This window comes from Pinus tabuliformis, chromosome X, assembly GCF_031772625.1.
Source record: "Pinus tabuliformis cultivar Carrire ecotype Pingquan chromosome X, CPIR1, whole genome shotgun sequence".
In the NCBI taxonomy this organism is placed as follows: Eukaryota; Viridiplantae; Streptophyta; class Pinopsida; order Pinales; family Pinaceae; genus Pinus; species Pinus tabuliformis.
In genome coordinates, this window is record NC_142308.1 from 1,484,351,631 (window position 1) to 1,484,368,215 (window position 16,585).

At 41.7% G+C, this 16,585-nt stretch overlaps 1 protein-coding gene across 1 annotated transcript in view; it reads left to right on the plus strand.

Annotated features, from left to right (window-relative positions):
* LOC149145622 (LEC14B homolog) overlaps window positions 1-16,585 on the plus strand; it is a 102,056-nt gene that overhangs the window by 4,462 nt on the left and 81,009 nt on the right. The window contains exon 2 of the mRNA XM_089452509.1: window positions 10,955-11,156. Within this exon, the coding sequence (XP_089308635.1) occupies window positions 10,955-11,156 (202 nt within the window). The remainder of the gene's footprint in view (window positions 1-10,954; window positions 11,157-16,585) is intronic.

The window sequence follows — 16,585 nt, forward strand, 5'->3', positions numbered from 1 at the left end:
ATCAGGTTTGGCTAGATGCAATGGTAGAGGGAATACAACTCCATAATGGTAAACGATGTCTGGGTGGTGGTGCCGAGACTCAAGACATATCAGTGGTAGGTTCAAGATGGATCTACAAGATCAAATATGTTGCAGACGACAGTGTTGAGAAATACAAGGCCAGGTTTGTGGCTAAGGCGTATGCTCAAAAAAAAAGGGATTGACTATGAGGAGACCTTCGCCCTAGTAGCCAGGTATACATCTATTAGGACCGTGATATCTCTTGCAGCGCAGATGGGATGGGAGATCCATTAGATGGATGTCAAAACAACATTTCTGAATGGGGTGATAGAAGAGGAGGTATACATTGAATAACCAGAGGGCTTTGAGACTCATGAGAAGAAGTCTCATGTATGCAGATTTAAGAAAGCCTTGTATGGGCTGAAACAGGCACCGAGAGCATGGTATGGTCGAATAGATGGCTACTTGCAGAAGATGGGGTTTGTCAAGAGTGACGCGGATCCGAATCTCTACTATTTGGTTGTAGAGAACGAGCCACTAATCTTAGTATTGTATGTGGATGATCTTTTTCTGACAGGATCATCTAGACTCACTGGGCACTGCAAGAAGAATCTAGCCATAGAATTCGATATGAAGGATTTGGGACGAATGCACTACTTCCTAGGGTTGGAAGTTTGGCAGCAGAAGGGAGAAATCTTCCTTGGGCAAGGAAGGTATGCTACAAAAATCCTGAAAAGATTCGGGATGGAGGACTGTAGACCTATGGCTACGCCAATCATCACCAACTGGAAGAAGATTGATGCAGCAGAAGACAAGGATGTTGATCCCACCTTAAACAGGCAACTCATAGGGTTCCTGATGTATTTGGTCAATACCAGGCCAGACATTTGCTACGCTGTCAACACCCTCAGTCAGTTCATGGTGAGTGGATTACTGATGCAGATTGGGCAGGAAGTTCAGTGGATCAGAAAAGTACCTCTCGGTACTGTTTTAACATTGGATCAAGAATGACCTTCTGTTGCAGTAGGAAACATAAGTTCGTGGCTCTGAGCTCATCTGAGGCAGAATATATGGCGACAAGCATAGCTTCGTGTGGACCATATGGTTTAGAAAACTGCTTGTGAACCTATTCAGAAGGAATATGGAGGCGACCAGGATCATGTGCGATAATTAGAGTTGCATCAAGCTCTCTGAGAATCTAGTGTTTCATGATAGGTCGAAGCATATTGATATTCGGTGTCACTTTGTCAGGGACTGTGTCCAACAAGGAGCTATACAGTTGAGCTACACTCCTACAGGAGAACAGGTGGCAGACATCCTCAACAAGGCCCTTGGAAGGGCAAAGTTTGACTACTTCAGGGAAAAGATGGGAATGGTAAAGAACCCGTTGCAGTAGCAGAAATGGGAGTGATAACAACAAAAGGATGCAAAGGAAGTTGCAGTGCGGATGCAGTGTTGGGAGAAAGGACTAGCAGCAACACGGATGCAGAGGGAGTTGTTGTACAGATGTAGCAGTGGTAGTAGCAGAGCCATGGGCAGCAGTACAGGATGCAATAGTGCAGAGGATGTTGGGCAGGGAGGCTTAGCATCAGCACATGGACCGATGCCGGATGATCAAGGTGATACTCAGTGAGGAGTATTACTAGAGCACGATCCTCGCTAAGAGGGAGTGTTGATTTGGGGTAGCATCAGATGTGCTCTAGCCACAAAAATTGGTGGAGACGCTAAGGAATATGAGATCTCCAATACCCAGAAAGGGTTTGGGTAGATTCTAAACATTTTGAGAGATATTAAAATAATTAATATTTTTAATGAAGTCCCTAAGTCTAAACTTAGGGAAAATAAAATATTAATGTGAATTAATATAAAACTGTGTTAGAATGGGCCAAAAGTCATGGATCAAGCCAAATCTTATCTTAGCCGTTGATTAGGGACTTAATCTTGGCTGTTGATTTGTCAACGAGAAAAGTATAAGAGGAGGCTTGAGGGTCACTTGGAGGACACACTGAGGGAGACCAGTCAGTTCAATTTCTAGAGCGGAGTTAGCTAAGAAATTGAACCATTGGTCTGGTGAGCAGTCAGGAGGCAGCAAGTATGGAGCAGAGAGGCGGGATCAGCCATTGGAGATTAGCGCTGAGGCAGGAGAGGCAGACGCAGGGCTTTTCAGGTAGACGCAGAGGCAACAGAAGACTGCGCAGTCACTCGTTGGGCCTGCGTGGGTGACTCAGAGAGGCCTAGGGCTGACGCAGTCAAGCAGGGGCTGATGCAGAGGGTTTGAGAGCCATGTAGAGGTCAGCCGGGTTGACGCTGGGATTGGGCGAAGTGCTGGAGAATTATTTCTCTCTGTGGGTAAGATAGTTTGGCACCCTGATGTACTGAAGAATTGTTGAATAATAAAATCCTCCCTTGCTGCATTGGTTTTCCCTCATTGGGTTTTTCCGGGGACTGTTGTCCAGAATCTCTGTGTCAATGTGTTAATGCTTGTGCATATGTTTGTTTCTGTGTTCTGGTGTGATAACTGCAACAATATTTATTTTAATGTTTATTGAAGTAATTTCATATATAACTTATTGTGGAATAAGTAGGAAAAATAAATCAGTTGCTATAGCGATAGAATTTTCATACTGCGCTGCCTCTCTGCAAGCTCTCTCCGCCTCTCTGTTAGTGTTCTCTGGAAAGTCCTTCCAGATTCTCACGGTCCTTCTGCTGCAGAATGATCACGTAGTTCGAATTTCTCAGCTTCCTAGCCCCATAAATCAAACTCTAGATCAATTCTCTCTGTGTGTGTTTCCAAATGAACCCTAAGCCTCCATTTTATACTTTTCCCGTTGAATCTTCAATGACCGAGATTAAGTCTCTAATCAACGACTATGATTAGAACATGACTTGATCCACCATCTAGATCATTCTCACCCATATTTTGATTAATACCCATTAATATTTTAATTCCCCTAAGTTTAGACTTAAGAACTCCATTAAAATTATTAATTATTTTAACAAAATACAATCCGGATGGAATTTCACCAAACGGTTTCTTGGTTTTTTAGAACTCATGTGCCTTAGCCTCTCCAGCAATTTTCAAGGCTAGAGCACTTCCGATGCTACCAAAAACTAACACTCCCTCTTAGCGAGCAAAGTGCTCTAGCAACAATGTACACTTGCATGTTGCTCTGTTTCTGAAGCACCTCCTTTTTGCAGTGTTGTTGCCACCAACATTGTGCTGTTGCTGCTACTGTACTGCTGCCCATGACACTGCCACTGCCACTGTTGCATCTGTACTAAAACTCCCTCTCAAACACTACATTTTCTATGCTGCTAGCATTGCTACTACTAACACTGCTTTCGTACTGCAACTCAGTTGTTGAGAGAAGCAACTGAAAAACATCCAAAACTAGTTGAACTTAACTATGTTTAGCATAATACAATGAATGTTGGAGTTTGACTGCTGCTGACCCTCTAAATCTTCTGCGCTGCTGTTGACTTTTGCACTTTGCCATCTGCACTACTGCCAACCTTGCTGTGTGCTGATCAGTCTCTGGTCCCAAGCCACTGCATCTGTCCTCCAAACACTCCATTGCATCGTCTGACACTAAGTCCTCTCGCTACTGCTGAATCTTGGGTTCCTGTAGCAAGGAATTGATCCAAGAGGTGGATTCCTCAGGGATCCTGCCCACATGTAGTCCTCCCGACTACAGCTCAACATCGCCCCATCTCCCTCTTGGAGATGCGTTGGCACTCGTGGCATACTTGTCCTCGTCTATCTTCGCGACTGCAACCTTTGGATCATGCTTCTCGTCCTTATCCTTTTCCTTCAAAAGACACTGAGATGCAAAGTGACTCATCTCGCCACATCTAAAATATTTCACCTTCGAAATGTCGTTTTTCCGCTTTGGCTTCTGTTGTCCCTTCGATGCTAGAGCTGCGTTTTCCCCCTCCTCCTTCGTCTTTGTGCCACTCCCATTGCTTCCATTGTGGTTGACCTTCACTAGGTCCCTCCTTAACTTCGCTCACATCTCGTCCCATGAAGGTAGTTTTTCCTTGCCCAATATGCTTTGGACGAAAACTTGCCATTCATCCGAGACTCCATTCAGGGCTATCCTCACCTTCGCCGTTGGATGAGGAGTGGACCCCATTGCAACACGTTGGTCTCTGGTGTCCTGAAACCGTTGAAGATAGAGGTTCACCCCTTCTCCTTTCTGCATCAAGGTCCACTGCAACTTCTGCTCTAAATACATCTTCCACTGTTCGGAAGAGCCTTCATACAGTGATGACAAGGCTTCCCACATGTCTCGGGCTATATCCTTGCCTTGCAAGTGTGAGACCACATGGTCTTGAACTCCATCGAGAATGAGCCTCTTTGCCTTCCCTTGCTCGGCCTTGTACTTTTTCTTTTGATCGTTGTCAGCAGGGACAACTACAACACTTTTGACGTAGGCCTCGAGATCATATTCCTCAAGAACAACTAAGATTATGGTCTTTCATATGACATAGTTGGAGGCTCCGTCCAACTTGTCTTGATCTCCGAGCCCAAGCAATGCCATCTCACCCAAATAGAAATGTCGAATGACCTCTCTCTCCTTTGCACAACACTTAGACTGGCTTACGCACTCCCTGTTGTAGCTTGTAGATCTGCCCCTCTCTGCTGCTATTTAGCAAGTGAAAATTCAGACTCCTTAGCTGGAAGTCCTTTGAGGAGAAAATTCCCCTTCTATGTGTCTTCGCTTTTTTCCAACGGATTTTGCCCGGACAGAAATTGCACCCTTCAAGCACTGCGTTGAGGCTCTGCGTCACTCCCTTTGCCTCTACAAACTCACGAACTGGAAATCGTACCTCTCTGTCGTCTCACTCAGAGAGAGATTTCCTCAGATCTGCTTCCCGACAAGGACTGTGCAATCCCTTCAAGGGGATTCGAATTGCTGCGAAATGCAGCTTTCGGCCTCACTACTCAGCACTGGATTTGCTCTTCCTGTTTCAAAATCAATGCTCTGATACCATGTGAAAATTCCTAGACTCAAAGGAACCCCTACTGCAGCAAATCTGAATCTACTTCACCTACTTGATTTTTAAATTACATTCATCAAGTTATTCTTCTGAATACTAAAGCAAATTACTTCTGTAGCCTACACTAATTAAATATTTGATCTCATGAAATAGAAGACAGAGCAAAGAACAAGATGCATAGGACACACTTATTTTTGGACACAATAGTCCCCAGAAAAACCCAATGCGGGAAAATTGGTGCAGCAGTTCTGAGGGTTTATTTTAATGCAGGAGAAATATCTAAATACAACTCTAGGATGCTCATCTAGCAGTCCTTTATAGAGAAAATACTGGCGGAAAATTTGAGTGAGTTTTACCTCACTTCACTCGACAGAATTCCGGCTGATTCGGCACAAGACTGGCTAGCCCCGACTATTTCTGCATTGGCTCCGCGTCAGCTCTCCCGGCTGTTCCAACAGTTCTCGGTAGTTCTGGCAGTTCTAGCAGTTCCCGGCAATTCCGACTGTTTCAACAGTTTTTCCTCTGCGTCAGCTCTCTCGACTGTTTCGACAGTTTTCCCTCTGCATTAGCTTTCCCGACTGTTTCGGTAGTTCTGGATTCTACGTGACAAGCAACTTTTTTTCTCTCTCGGTGTCTGCGCTGCCTCTCTATCAATATTCTTCGGAAATTCCTTCCGGATTCTCACTGCCCCTTTGCTGCAGAATGATCACTTAGTTCGAATTTCTCAGCATCCTAGCCCCAGAAATCGAACTTTAGATCAATTCTCTCTGTGTGTGTTTCCAAATGTACCCCAAGCCTCCATTTTATACTTTTCCTGTTGAGTCTTCAACTACTGAGATTTAGTCTCTAATCAACGGCTAAGATTAAAACATGACTTGATCCGCCTTCTAAATCATTCTCACCCATATTTTGATTAATAGCCATTAATATTTTAATTTCCCTACGTTTAGCCTCAGGAACTCCATTAAAAATATTAATATTTTTTTAAAATACACTTTGGGTGGAATTTCACCAAACGGTTTCTGGGTTCTTTAGAGCTCATGTGCCTTAGCCTCTCCACCAATTTTCAAGTCTAGAGCACTTCCGATGCTACAAAAAACTAACAATCTGCAATCCTGCATAATATCCAATGCGTCTCCTCGCCTTCCAGTACAACAATTCATTAATGCAATTGAGTAAATGAGCTTACAAATCATGGAACCAAGTGGGCACTTCATAGTGCCATGCCCTTCCATAATCAACTTTAGAATGTACAGGTGTTCCCAAGTTCAAGAAGGAGGTTAAGCAAAGACCTTATTAGGTGGTTTCAACCTCTAAGGGAGTGACAGGTCCATGGTTCATCCATCAAATGGCAAGTGTCATGTGAAATAGTGATGGAATGGAGTGGGGTAAAATGGAAGGCTCCAAGTCACATGCCATGGTACAAGGGTAGCTATAATGAGAGAAGCCCACACTTGGGTGTATAGATGTAGGAGGGAGCAATTGTGGTACATGAGTTACGCTGTCCTTTGTTTTTCTACCCTTCTTGATATGCCTTTTGCCTTTTATTGATTTTTCTTTTTTTTTTTATAATTGCTCGGCTATCCAGGGAATGTGAGCATGATGTGAGTGATATAGAAGTGAACAACCCCTTAATGTAGGGCAGTTCATCGCCCACCAATGGTTGGGACAATCATGGGTTCGTCAATGATGCAGGGGGCTCATATAGGGATCCTAGGAACCAGGGTGATGGCCATGATATGAGGTAGAGCAGTGTTGGTAAGATTTTGTAGTGGAGATGACCAAATCTTCTATGCCAAAGCTTGAGCGAGGGGAGTTTTCAATATATAGTCTTCCTTCATGAATCCCAATCATTCTAGCATCTTCTATGCCAAAGCTTGAGCGAGGGGAGTTTTCAATATATAGAGTCTTCCTTCACGAATCCCAATCATTCTATCATCTTATGTGCTTGAGTTTTTACGCCATACCAAAACTCTTTCATCAATGAAAGCCACTCTATCACCTTTATCTTCTAGGCTTGAAATGGAAAGTAAATTCTTATGCAAACCTGGAACAAATAGGATGTTGTTGAGATGAATATTTCCTCCATTCTCCATCTCTAGTGAGGTTGATTCAATTCCTCTCACAGGATAACTCTTATTATCGCCAAGCTCTACAAAGTAAGAGGACTTTTCTTTTGACAAAGTTTTTAGTTTGTGATCGCTGGTCATATGTCTTGATGCCCCACTACTGATCAGCCAAATGCTATCATCTTGAAATGTGCCAGTCAGTGCTGAGAAGAGTCCTTCATCCTTTGTCTTGATCACTTCCTTCTTTGGAGTAAATAGAAGATTCCATACTTCTTTGAAGCTCTTCTTGAGATGACTTGCTACCTTTGAACACTTGTTTATAAACTTCTTTAGTGTAGTAGAGATCTTCATAATGAACTTAGCCAACCTTAGCTCTGATACCATGTTGAGAAATCTATAGTGCAATGATTAGAGTGATTTCTCTTTTCTTGAGAACTACTTGTGATGTCTTTAGTTTTTCTTATTTGATGTCTTTAGTTTTTCTTATTTATTAGCTTCTTCACTTATTATTATGTTTGTGTATCATCAAACAATTACCAAAACAAGAAGGACAATAGTGCACAAGAACACAGAATCTAGGTTGCAAGCCAGGGCCAAAACCTCTCAACTTGAGAGGAAAACCCGTAGATCTCTTCTCTTCTTATAGATTCTTCAATTGACGACTTCCATGACCTCTAGACCAAGACCAATACCCTCCAAGACCAAGTCCAACCCTTTCGGATGATGTGCTTCCTTAGATCAAGTCAAACCCAGTCAAATCTCTTCCAGCAACACAACTTCGACCTCCAACTTTAGAATTTCGGCCTCTACTGCAAGTCTGAAATTCCCCCCCCCCCCAAGCAGCAGTGGTTGCAACACGTGTGAGCTTATTCTTGCTTCCCAAGGCTTTCTCAGACCTTCGCTTGGCTTTCTCCTTCTTCTAGTGCTTGAGGATGACTCAATGTGACCTTCACTGACCTTCTTTCTCTTCTTTCTTCAAGATCGAACCTGCAGAAGAAAAACCCTAGACCAACAGCAAAAACCCTAGCCTTCCTTCGCACATGTGAGAGAGAAATAGCCCAGAAACAAGTCTTCTTCGTCCTCTTCCTTCTTCGCTGCCTTCTTCCTCTTCCTCCTTCGCTTGAATGAGTGAGTGATGATTGTCTTCCAAGGAGGTCAAGTTCCCTCCTTTATATAGGCTTCTTAAGGTGGATGTGGCTCCTCAAATTAGGCCGACTTCCTAGCTGCTAGACCGACTTGGTCTTGAAGGGTATTTTGACACTTTTAATGACAAAAATAATTTTCTTTACAAGTTACAATGTGCCCGATGGGGTCTTCAACTTATGACAATGACTCTTTTGACTTCTTGACCTAGGACTAATCCTAGAAGCACTCAATGGGTGCTTGACCTCTAAAATAAAAGACCTTGAGCATGAAACCCATGCTCCAAAAATAATAATAATTTTTCTTTCATTTTACAATATACAAGAATCAAAAGTACATTTCATATTTATGAAGACCGAACCTAGTTACACATTTTCAACATGGAGGAGTTGTGCTAAAGAGAGGTTCATGTTGGAATTTCTAAGACTAATCCGTTAGAAGCTCTTCATGTACTTTTTGATTTATTCCTACCTACTTGTTCTGTTAATTAACAAGTTATTTACCATGTAAATACCAGAAATAAATACAAGTGCATGCTCAACACATTGCAGATCATCAACTGAAGGAAACAAAAACAAGCACACAAGTGACACTGTTGTTTTTGGACTAATGTCCCCGGAAAAACCCAATGCGGGAAAACCAATGCAACTATCTGAGGGTTTGATTTATTAAGCAGTTTCAGAATACAATCTAGGAGCCAAATCCGGCTCACCCAACAGAGAAAAATCTTGGTAGTAGTATCTCTCTACTCGGAAGCAGATATTATGGTTGAAACCCCGGATAAACACTTCGACAGCTCCACAGCTCCAATCTGCCCCATGAAACCCTAGCGTCAGCCTCTCTCTGGCCCAACCTTAGCCCAACGTCACTCTGGCTTGGACTGCGTCAGCTTTGGAGGCACTGCGTCAGTCCTCTGGCCCTCTGCGTCACCCACGTTGGCCCTCTGAGGCACTGCGCAACTCCTAATTGCCTTTGCGTGAGCCTTGGTTGGCTCTGCGTGAACCCTTGGCTGCTTCTGTGTCCCTCTCTCCGGCTACTGCGCTGATCCTCCCGGTGCTATCTCTACCTCTCTACTTTTGTATTCACTGCCCCTCAGCTGCAACTCTGATCACTCTCTCAACTTTCTCAGCAAATCCAGCCCTAGAAAGTCGAAATCTTGATCTCTTGGTATGTTCTCCAAGTGACCCTCAAGCCTCCTCTTATACTTTTCTCGTTGACAAATCAACGGCCGAGATTAAGTCCCTAATCAACGGCTAAGATTAGATCTGGATTGATCCATGAATTTTGGACCATTCTAACACAGTTTTATATTAATTCACATTAATATTTTATTTTCCCTAAGTTTAGACTTAGGGACTCCATTAAAAATAGTAATTACTTTAATATCTCCCAAATTGTTTAGAATCCGCCCAAACCCTTTCTGGGTATTGGAGATCTCATTTGCCTTAGCCTCTCCACCAATTTTCGTGGCTAGAGCACATCCGATGCTACCCCAAATCAAGAGTTCATTCTAGGAATTTATATGAGTATGGGCATGGAAATTTGGGTGCTGTATCAAAGATACAAAGTCAGGTAGAATCATTAGTGCAGGATGTACATTGCAGTGGGAAGCTTTGTTTTGCATTTAGAGTGGAAATATGGTGGTGTCATGAATGTGCTTATACTCTAGTTGTGCAGTTGTGGCCCATCCATGCTTCACCAAAGTTTGGTCATGCTTAAACTTTGTTGTGTTATCTTGGTGAGCACTTTGGTCACAAGCCCACACAACTCAGCTCAGTGCAACATGTTGATGTGCAGGTACAACAACACAACTAGTTATATGCAGAAGCGCAATGGTCAGAATGAAACACGTTCTTCCTCTTCGCCTCTTCGTCTTCTCAACTTTTGTACAGTAATGTAATCGAGGATATGAAGAGAGGAAAATAAGTCCTATTATTTTCCCTTGGTAGATTATTTTCACCTCCTTGAGATTATGAACAGGGTGGTGGTGGGTGTAGTGGAATAACTTAGTTGTTCTGCGTTGTTGTAAATTTTATTCTGTTCATGTCACTGTACAGAGTTTTCTTATTAATAAATTCTGGGTTAAGTTGCTACCTAAATTATTTTGCCAACTTGTATGAATGATTCTGTTAACTCAGTTCCATTCCTGATTGACTTTCTTAAGTATTTTTCATGCCAGAGATTATTGATGTGTATGTAAGTTGAGCTCATTGCACCTGCTGTTGTGGGTTTGCTAATTCTGCTAGGACACACCTGGATCAGTCGGTTTGCTGAATTAAGGTCCCTCCCATGGAGATGAAAACTGCAAGTGAAAATGGGCAAGAAGAACCCCAAAAGCTAACTTTTAAATGAGAAAAGCATCCCTGCTGACCATGTGTTTTTTAAATAAATCTGGAAAAAATCAACGGACTTGAAAAATTGGAAGTCTCGTGTTTTTTTTCTTTTTCCAAAAAGGTTTTGGTGAGAAATTGTTTGGGGATGGACTTGCTCTTTAATTCGTGGGGCTGGAAACAGTGATATATATTATTAGTAATATAATGGGTTATATAAAACTAGGGTTTGGAATTCATGCAAAGACATGGGGGACATGTATAAACTTTTAATTAGCTTTAGTTTGGTTTTCAGACAAACTTACAAGGAATAAGATATAGGAATCAGGATGAACAGAGATATAATGTACTCTTTGTATTTGCATACATGCACAAGTGTGATAATTATTCACTTTGATCATTTGTTTTAAGATAATATTAGGTGTTTTCTTTTCCAGGTCTGGGATAGGCGTTGCCTTTCATCCAGGGCACAGCCTGCTGGAACTCTAGTTGGACATTTGGAAGGCATTACTTTCATTGATAGTCGTGGAGATGGACGCTATTTTATTTCTAATGGAAAAGACCAGACGACAAAGATGTGGGATATTCGCAAAATGACTGCAGGAAATCCTAGGTATGTCATCCTCTTATCTGTCTTTGATGAGTGCTTCTTTGGCATTATCAGAAATTGTTGTACTAAATGATCTTTTTCCCAGAATTTGATGTACAACGCTAGCAATTTTTTCACGAGAACCTTTCACCATATGGTCATGTTCTTTTTCTGTGGCACAATTGTCATCTAACACTTGGGTCTTGTTAACACTCAAACTCTGCCCTAGGAGAAAAAGTTCTAATATCAACATGAGATCCTAGAGGAAGAATGGTAAAGCTTCCCACTGTCACATCAATAGCCTTGCCCCACATCTCAGACTAAGGAAATACTAAGCTACCCTAGCCTGGGGGGATTCCCTCAGGGTCAAGCTAAGCCTAAGCCAAATCACTGAGAGTGTGAGTATTTTACTTAGCTTGTCTTGATCAAATAGCCAATAAACAATTTTCCTTTGGTGTCAAAATAAGGTTAAATGTACAAATTATTTGTTTGGTTACACAATATATGAGTTTGCTGGAAATGACAACAAATGCTCAATGAGCACAAATTATTATGAAATTAGCAGATTGACATGATCAATATTATTGTTCAGATCTCCAACTTGTACTTCAAATTTGTATCCATCAAATATTGTATACAATCATTCTGAATACATAACATTGTCAGTCTGTCCATGCAAGTGAAATATTAGACCATCATTTACATGAATTTATTCCTTGACCAAAACCAATTAGTTAAACCTTCAAATACAGTAAAATTTCATGACGGTAGTGATGACTTAACAATTGAATGTTTATTTGACTAAATATGACACCCATATGGTGATCCTAAGCCATCCTAGATTGCTAGACCTGTTGCCTCAAAATCTAGCACGTCTTGTGAGAGGCCTCACAAGACAAAAACTAGACCACTCTTGTGAGAGCACTCTTCATGCATAATGTTGGCCCTAGAAGGCTAATGGCTCACATGTGTGGGATGGTTTTTGCATTTTAGGTCAAAGCTAGTGGGCTGGCTTGTAACCCAAGGCATTTATATTATTTGACTTGTCATTAGGGGCTTGTAGGCTAATTATGAGAACTTATCCTCATACAAATATTAAATAGAGGAGAGGATCATTGTTATTCATGGTCATCTCTTGGACTATTTCGGTCCTCCTTAGAGAGATTTCGACCTTCTTGTTTCTTGGTGAAGATGTGATCTATGGAGTATTCTCGTTCATTGAATATATTTTCTTGACTTTGGAGAAGTTTTCTTGGATCAATAAAGGATTGTTCATGCACATTGCCTTGAAAGTGAGCTTTATATATTGAAAAATTCTGATTTTATGTCTAATGTATGGAATGAATTGATGATCTAGGGTGTTTACTATTTCTATTGTGCCCTAATTTGTTGAAAATCAGTTGCATAGGAACTAGGCCTCATTATTGTATGTGTTACTCATTTATGATATGTGAATGGCAATCCCCTTGGTGAATCTTGATTATAGCTCTCCCAAGTGACCTTGATCCCTCACAAAGGCAATAGTTAGGGTTTGTGCAAGGGCATCAAACATCCTTACTCCTTTGCAAGTTATAGCTTATCTTAAGAATCCATAGACTCCATCCACCCAAGGACTAGACACTGGCCTTGTCTAGTTGGTGATCAAGTCATCTTTTATTCATAAATTAAAATTTTCTCTCTCTTTCTCTAATTTGGCCCTCTTAACGACTGTTACCGCTCAAACTAGCAGGGGTCCTAGGAGGGGTTCCTAAAAGGGCAACGACCAAGGTATAAGGCTCCCTAGGAAGGGCCAAGGAGATTTCAAGGGCTAGGGTTTGAGGATAAGATTTGTAAGGAAGATACTTAATCCTAGTAATCCTTGTGAAAACTTGGTTTCTAAGTGGTCTATGTGAAATTTCAATAGGTTGTGGGACCAAACGGGACCAAGTGGACCCAAATTTAGGTCAAGGGGATGGAATTGATCAACCAAGGGTGTGCTTGACCTAATTGAGGGGGAGAAGTGGATCAAAGGAAAACTTTTCTTTGATTTAGATGCAATGATCCAAATGAGGTCACTAGCCAAGGGAAACCTAGGGCAAGAAATGGTCTTTGATCTAGGGCTTGTTATATCTCGAAATCCCACTGTCGGATTTGCTTCAAATTTGGAGGGCCTGTAGAGCAAACATCAGTGTAGTTGTGGACCAAAAATCGAAGTGTTTGGATGGCTAGATTGTGAGATAATTGATGCCCTAGGTGACCTATGGAGGTTAGGCCTAGAAAGAAAGAGAGAAGTTGAGAAAGATGTGCTTTAGAGTGATCACCAGTGGAGGATCAGTGCCTAATCCTTTGGAAGAAATGGAGTCAAGGAGATTCCAATGTCGGAGATGATTCCATGTAGTCAAGGAGGCCTCTAGAACAATTTCGCATGGCAATTAGGGCGTGGGACAATTGCTTCAAGGTCTTTACCCTTCGATATGCAATATATGATGACTTATCAAGATAAGCTTTCGACAAAATATCTCTAGGAATATTCACTTATTCATACATGGCCCATGACATGATTCAACCTAAGTTGCACGAAACGGGGAAACGGGTACGAGTTTCCAAAACGGGCACGGGTACGAAACGTGACCCCCCCAAATTTTGGAAACAGAGAAATGCACTATCTATATCTATACATGGACATTTAAGAAATATGTGCAATCATAAAGCATACATGATACATTCTAATTTATTACATTATGATTAAATTGTCAATTGTCAATGCATAAACTATAAGTCTCTAAATTTACATCACATTTACTCATGAATGATCACATAATGAAAATAGCAATATCCAAACTAGCCATGAAAAATTTCTAATTTCTTGCCTCGTGCTTGATTGGGAGTCTCCTCCTACATAGTCGAATGACCTTAGTGCTCTTGATTAAATACAAGTTCCATACCCTAGTACCCTGCATGCTCTTGATTATTGGGAGTCTCCGCTGCATAGGGGGCTTGGTTCTCTTGATTAAATACAAGTCCCATACCCTAGTACATGACAAAATCCAATGGAAACATTGCAATTCCCCCCAATCTTGAAATCCTGAAAAACAGATAAGTTTGCTGGATTTTGAGTGAGATCTAAAATTCTACTTTCTCCATATGAAATCCAATGACGACAAAACCACTCAAACATCCTGAGTCATTTCATGGTAATGTTAAAAATTTAAGTAAAAGGATGAAAATGAAAGATAAAGGAGAATGTCACCTTTACTTTAAGAATTTAACATTACCATGAACTGCATATCAACACTAGGGCCATAGGCTTGAACATTAGGCTGCCCCACTCAAAAAAATCCTCTTTTTCATAACTTGAGAGGCATCTAGAAGCATCCATAAGATATTTTAGTCACCCAATAAAAAATTAGAAGAAAAAAAATAAAGATAAAATAAAAAAAACGCCAAGTGTTCACTGGAAACTCCGTCGTACGGCTGGGGAACTCGTTTTTGGCCGTACTGGCCATGTTTCCCCAACGTGAAACGGGCCAGTACAGCCGGAAATGAGTTTACAGGCAATACGGTACGAGTTTCCGTTTCGTTTCCGGCCGGAAACGGATCCCTAGGCAACGTTGCCTGCAACTTAGGATGCAACGCTATAAAAAGACAAATTCCCACAATTTCACATAAGAAAAGCAGTAAATTTCAGCCTAGTATAGCGAAAATCCCTAGCAACATGCATGTGACATAAAAAAATGACAAAATAGCATTGAAAGAGTACTTACATGTAAGAAAAAGTATATCCAATCATCATTATATGCCAATAGTGAAGCTCCAAGGCAAAAATGAAGAGATCCAAACATCAAAATTCATCCATTCATCCAATTTCGTCCTCCAAAAAGGATAGCGAAAAATCTCGCAAGAGAGAATGATCCAATCCAAGTGATGATCAAAATGAATCATCTCACTTCTATTTATACACTCTCTAATGAATTTGATTTAGCTAAATTGGCCTAATTGAGCCCCTAAAATAAATAATGTGCATAATAGCAATACTTTTGGTGACGAGCCCACCAAATAGCTCAAAAACGCATGAATAAACCTCTCAAGAGGTCCAAATGATCAATAAAGTGAGTCTTTGGGCCTTTGAGGAGGCCTAATGAAGTCCAAGGGGTGCCATGATGTAGAAATGGACTCCCAAAATAGACATAGTGGACAAGGGGTTGGCCTCTTGCTTTCCAAGCAACAACCTGTGGTGCTCCCAAGTGGGTGTAGGGGCACAAGGACATCCTCATTGGTCTCCAAGTGGATCACAAATGCTTGTAGACCATCTGTAAGGGCTAGGATGGTGATGTAAGCCGTCCCTCTACAGTGGGAGACATCCTTTAAACCCTGGAACATCTGCCAAGTGTATGGTGCAAGTGTGGATCCGACGGAGCATGGTGAACCAGGTGCATCATCCTCATCCAAAAGGTGGAACATGAGGAATCAATGATCGGTGCTGGGGATCCATGAAGTAATATTTGCTATGGTGGAGTCCCATGGCTCTCAACGCTCACCCTACAAGTGCCAATGTGGCCCTTTGAAGCCTAGGGCCCTATATAGGGAGACCAAGCCCCAAATGAAGACCCATCTGCAATCCTGCATAAGATCCAATGCATCCCCTTGCCCTCCAATACAAAAAGTAATTAGAATACTCAAGTAAGAAAGCTTACAAGTCATGGTCTCAATGGGGCACTTCATGGTGGCATGCTCTTCCATAGTGAGCTTTGGCATGTACAAGTGTCTCCAAGCTCAATAGGGGGTTAACCAAGGAACTTATTAGGTGGTTTCAACCTCTAAAGGGGGTGACATGTCCATGGTACATGCTTTAAGTGGTAGGTGTAATAATGGAATGGAGTGGGGTATCGGAGGAAACATTTAGACCACATGTCAAGATGCATGGGTAACTATAATAATGGAAGCCCACACCTAGGTATATGAGTGTAGGAGTGAGCAAATCGTGGTACATGAATTACCTCGACTTTTTTTTTTCCACCCTTCTTCATATGCCTTTTTCTTTTTATTGATTTTTCTTCATAACTGCTCAGGGCTCCAGGGGATGAGAGCATGATGTGTAACATGTAGTAATGGATACACCCTTAAGGTGGGGCAGTTCATTATCCACCAGGGGTTGGGACAATCGTGGGTTCCTTAATGATAGAGAGGGCTCATCTAGGGCCTATAGGAACCATGGCGATGGCCATGGATAGGGGGTAGAGCTCATGTTTGGCTATTACCCACGTGCTAAATTTGTATGTCTTGCCCATATTTTACATTTTGTGGTACATTTCCTATTGAAAGTGGCCAAATTATGCTTTTTCTTTTCTTTTTAGTTGCATCAACCTTTGGGGTATCGTTCCAGGCCTGACCCAAGGTGTGGACAAGGGTAGCGGGAGGCTAAACCTATGTGGACTCAGATGGGAAAATAGATGAATTGGGCTAAAATGAGTGGA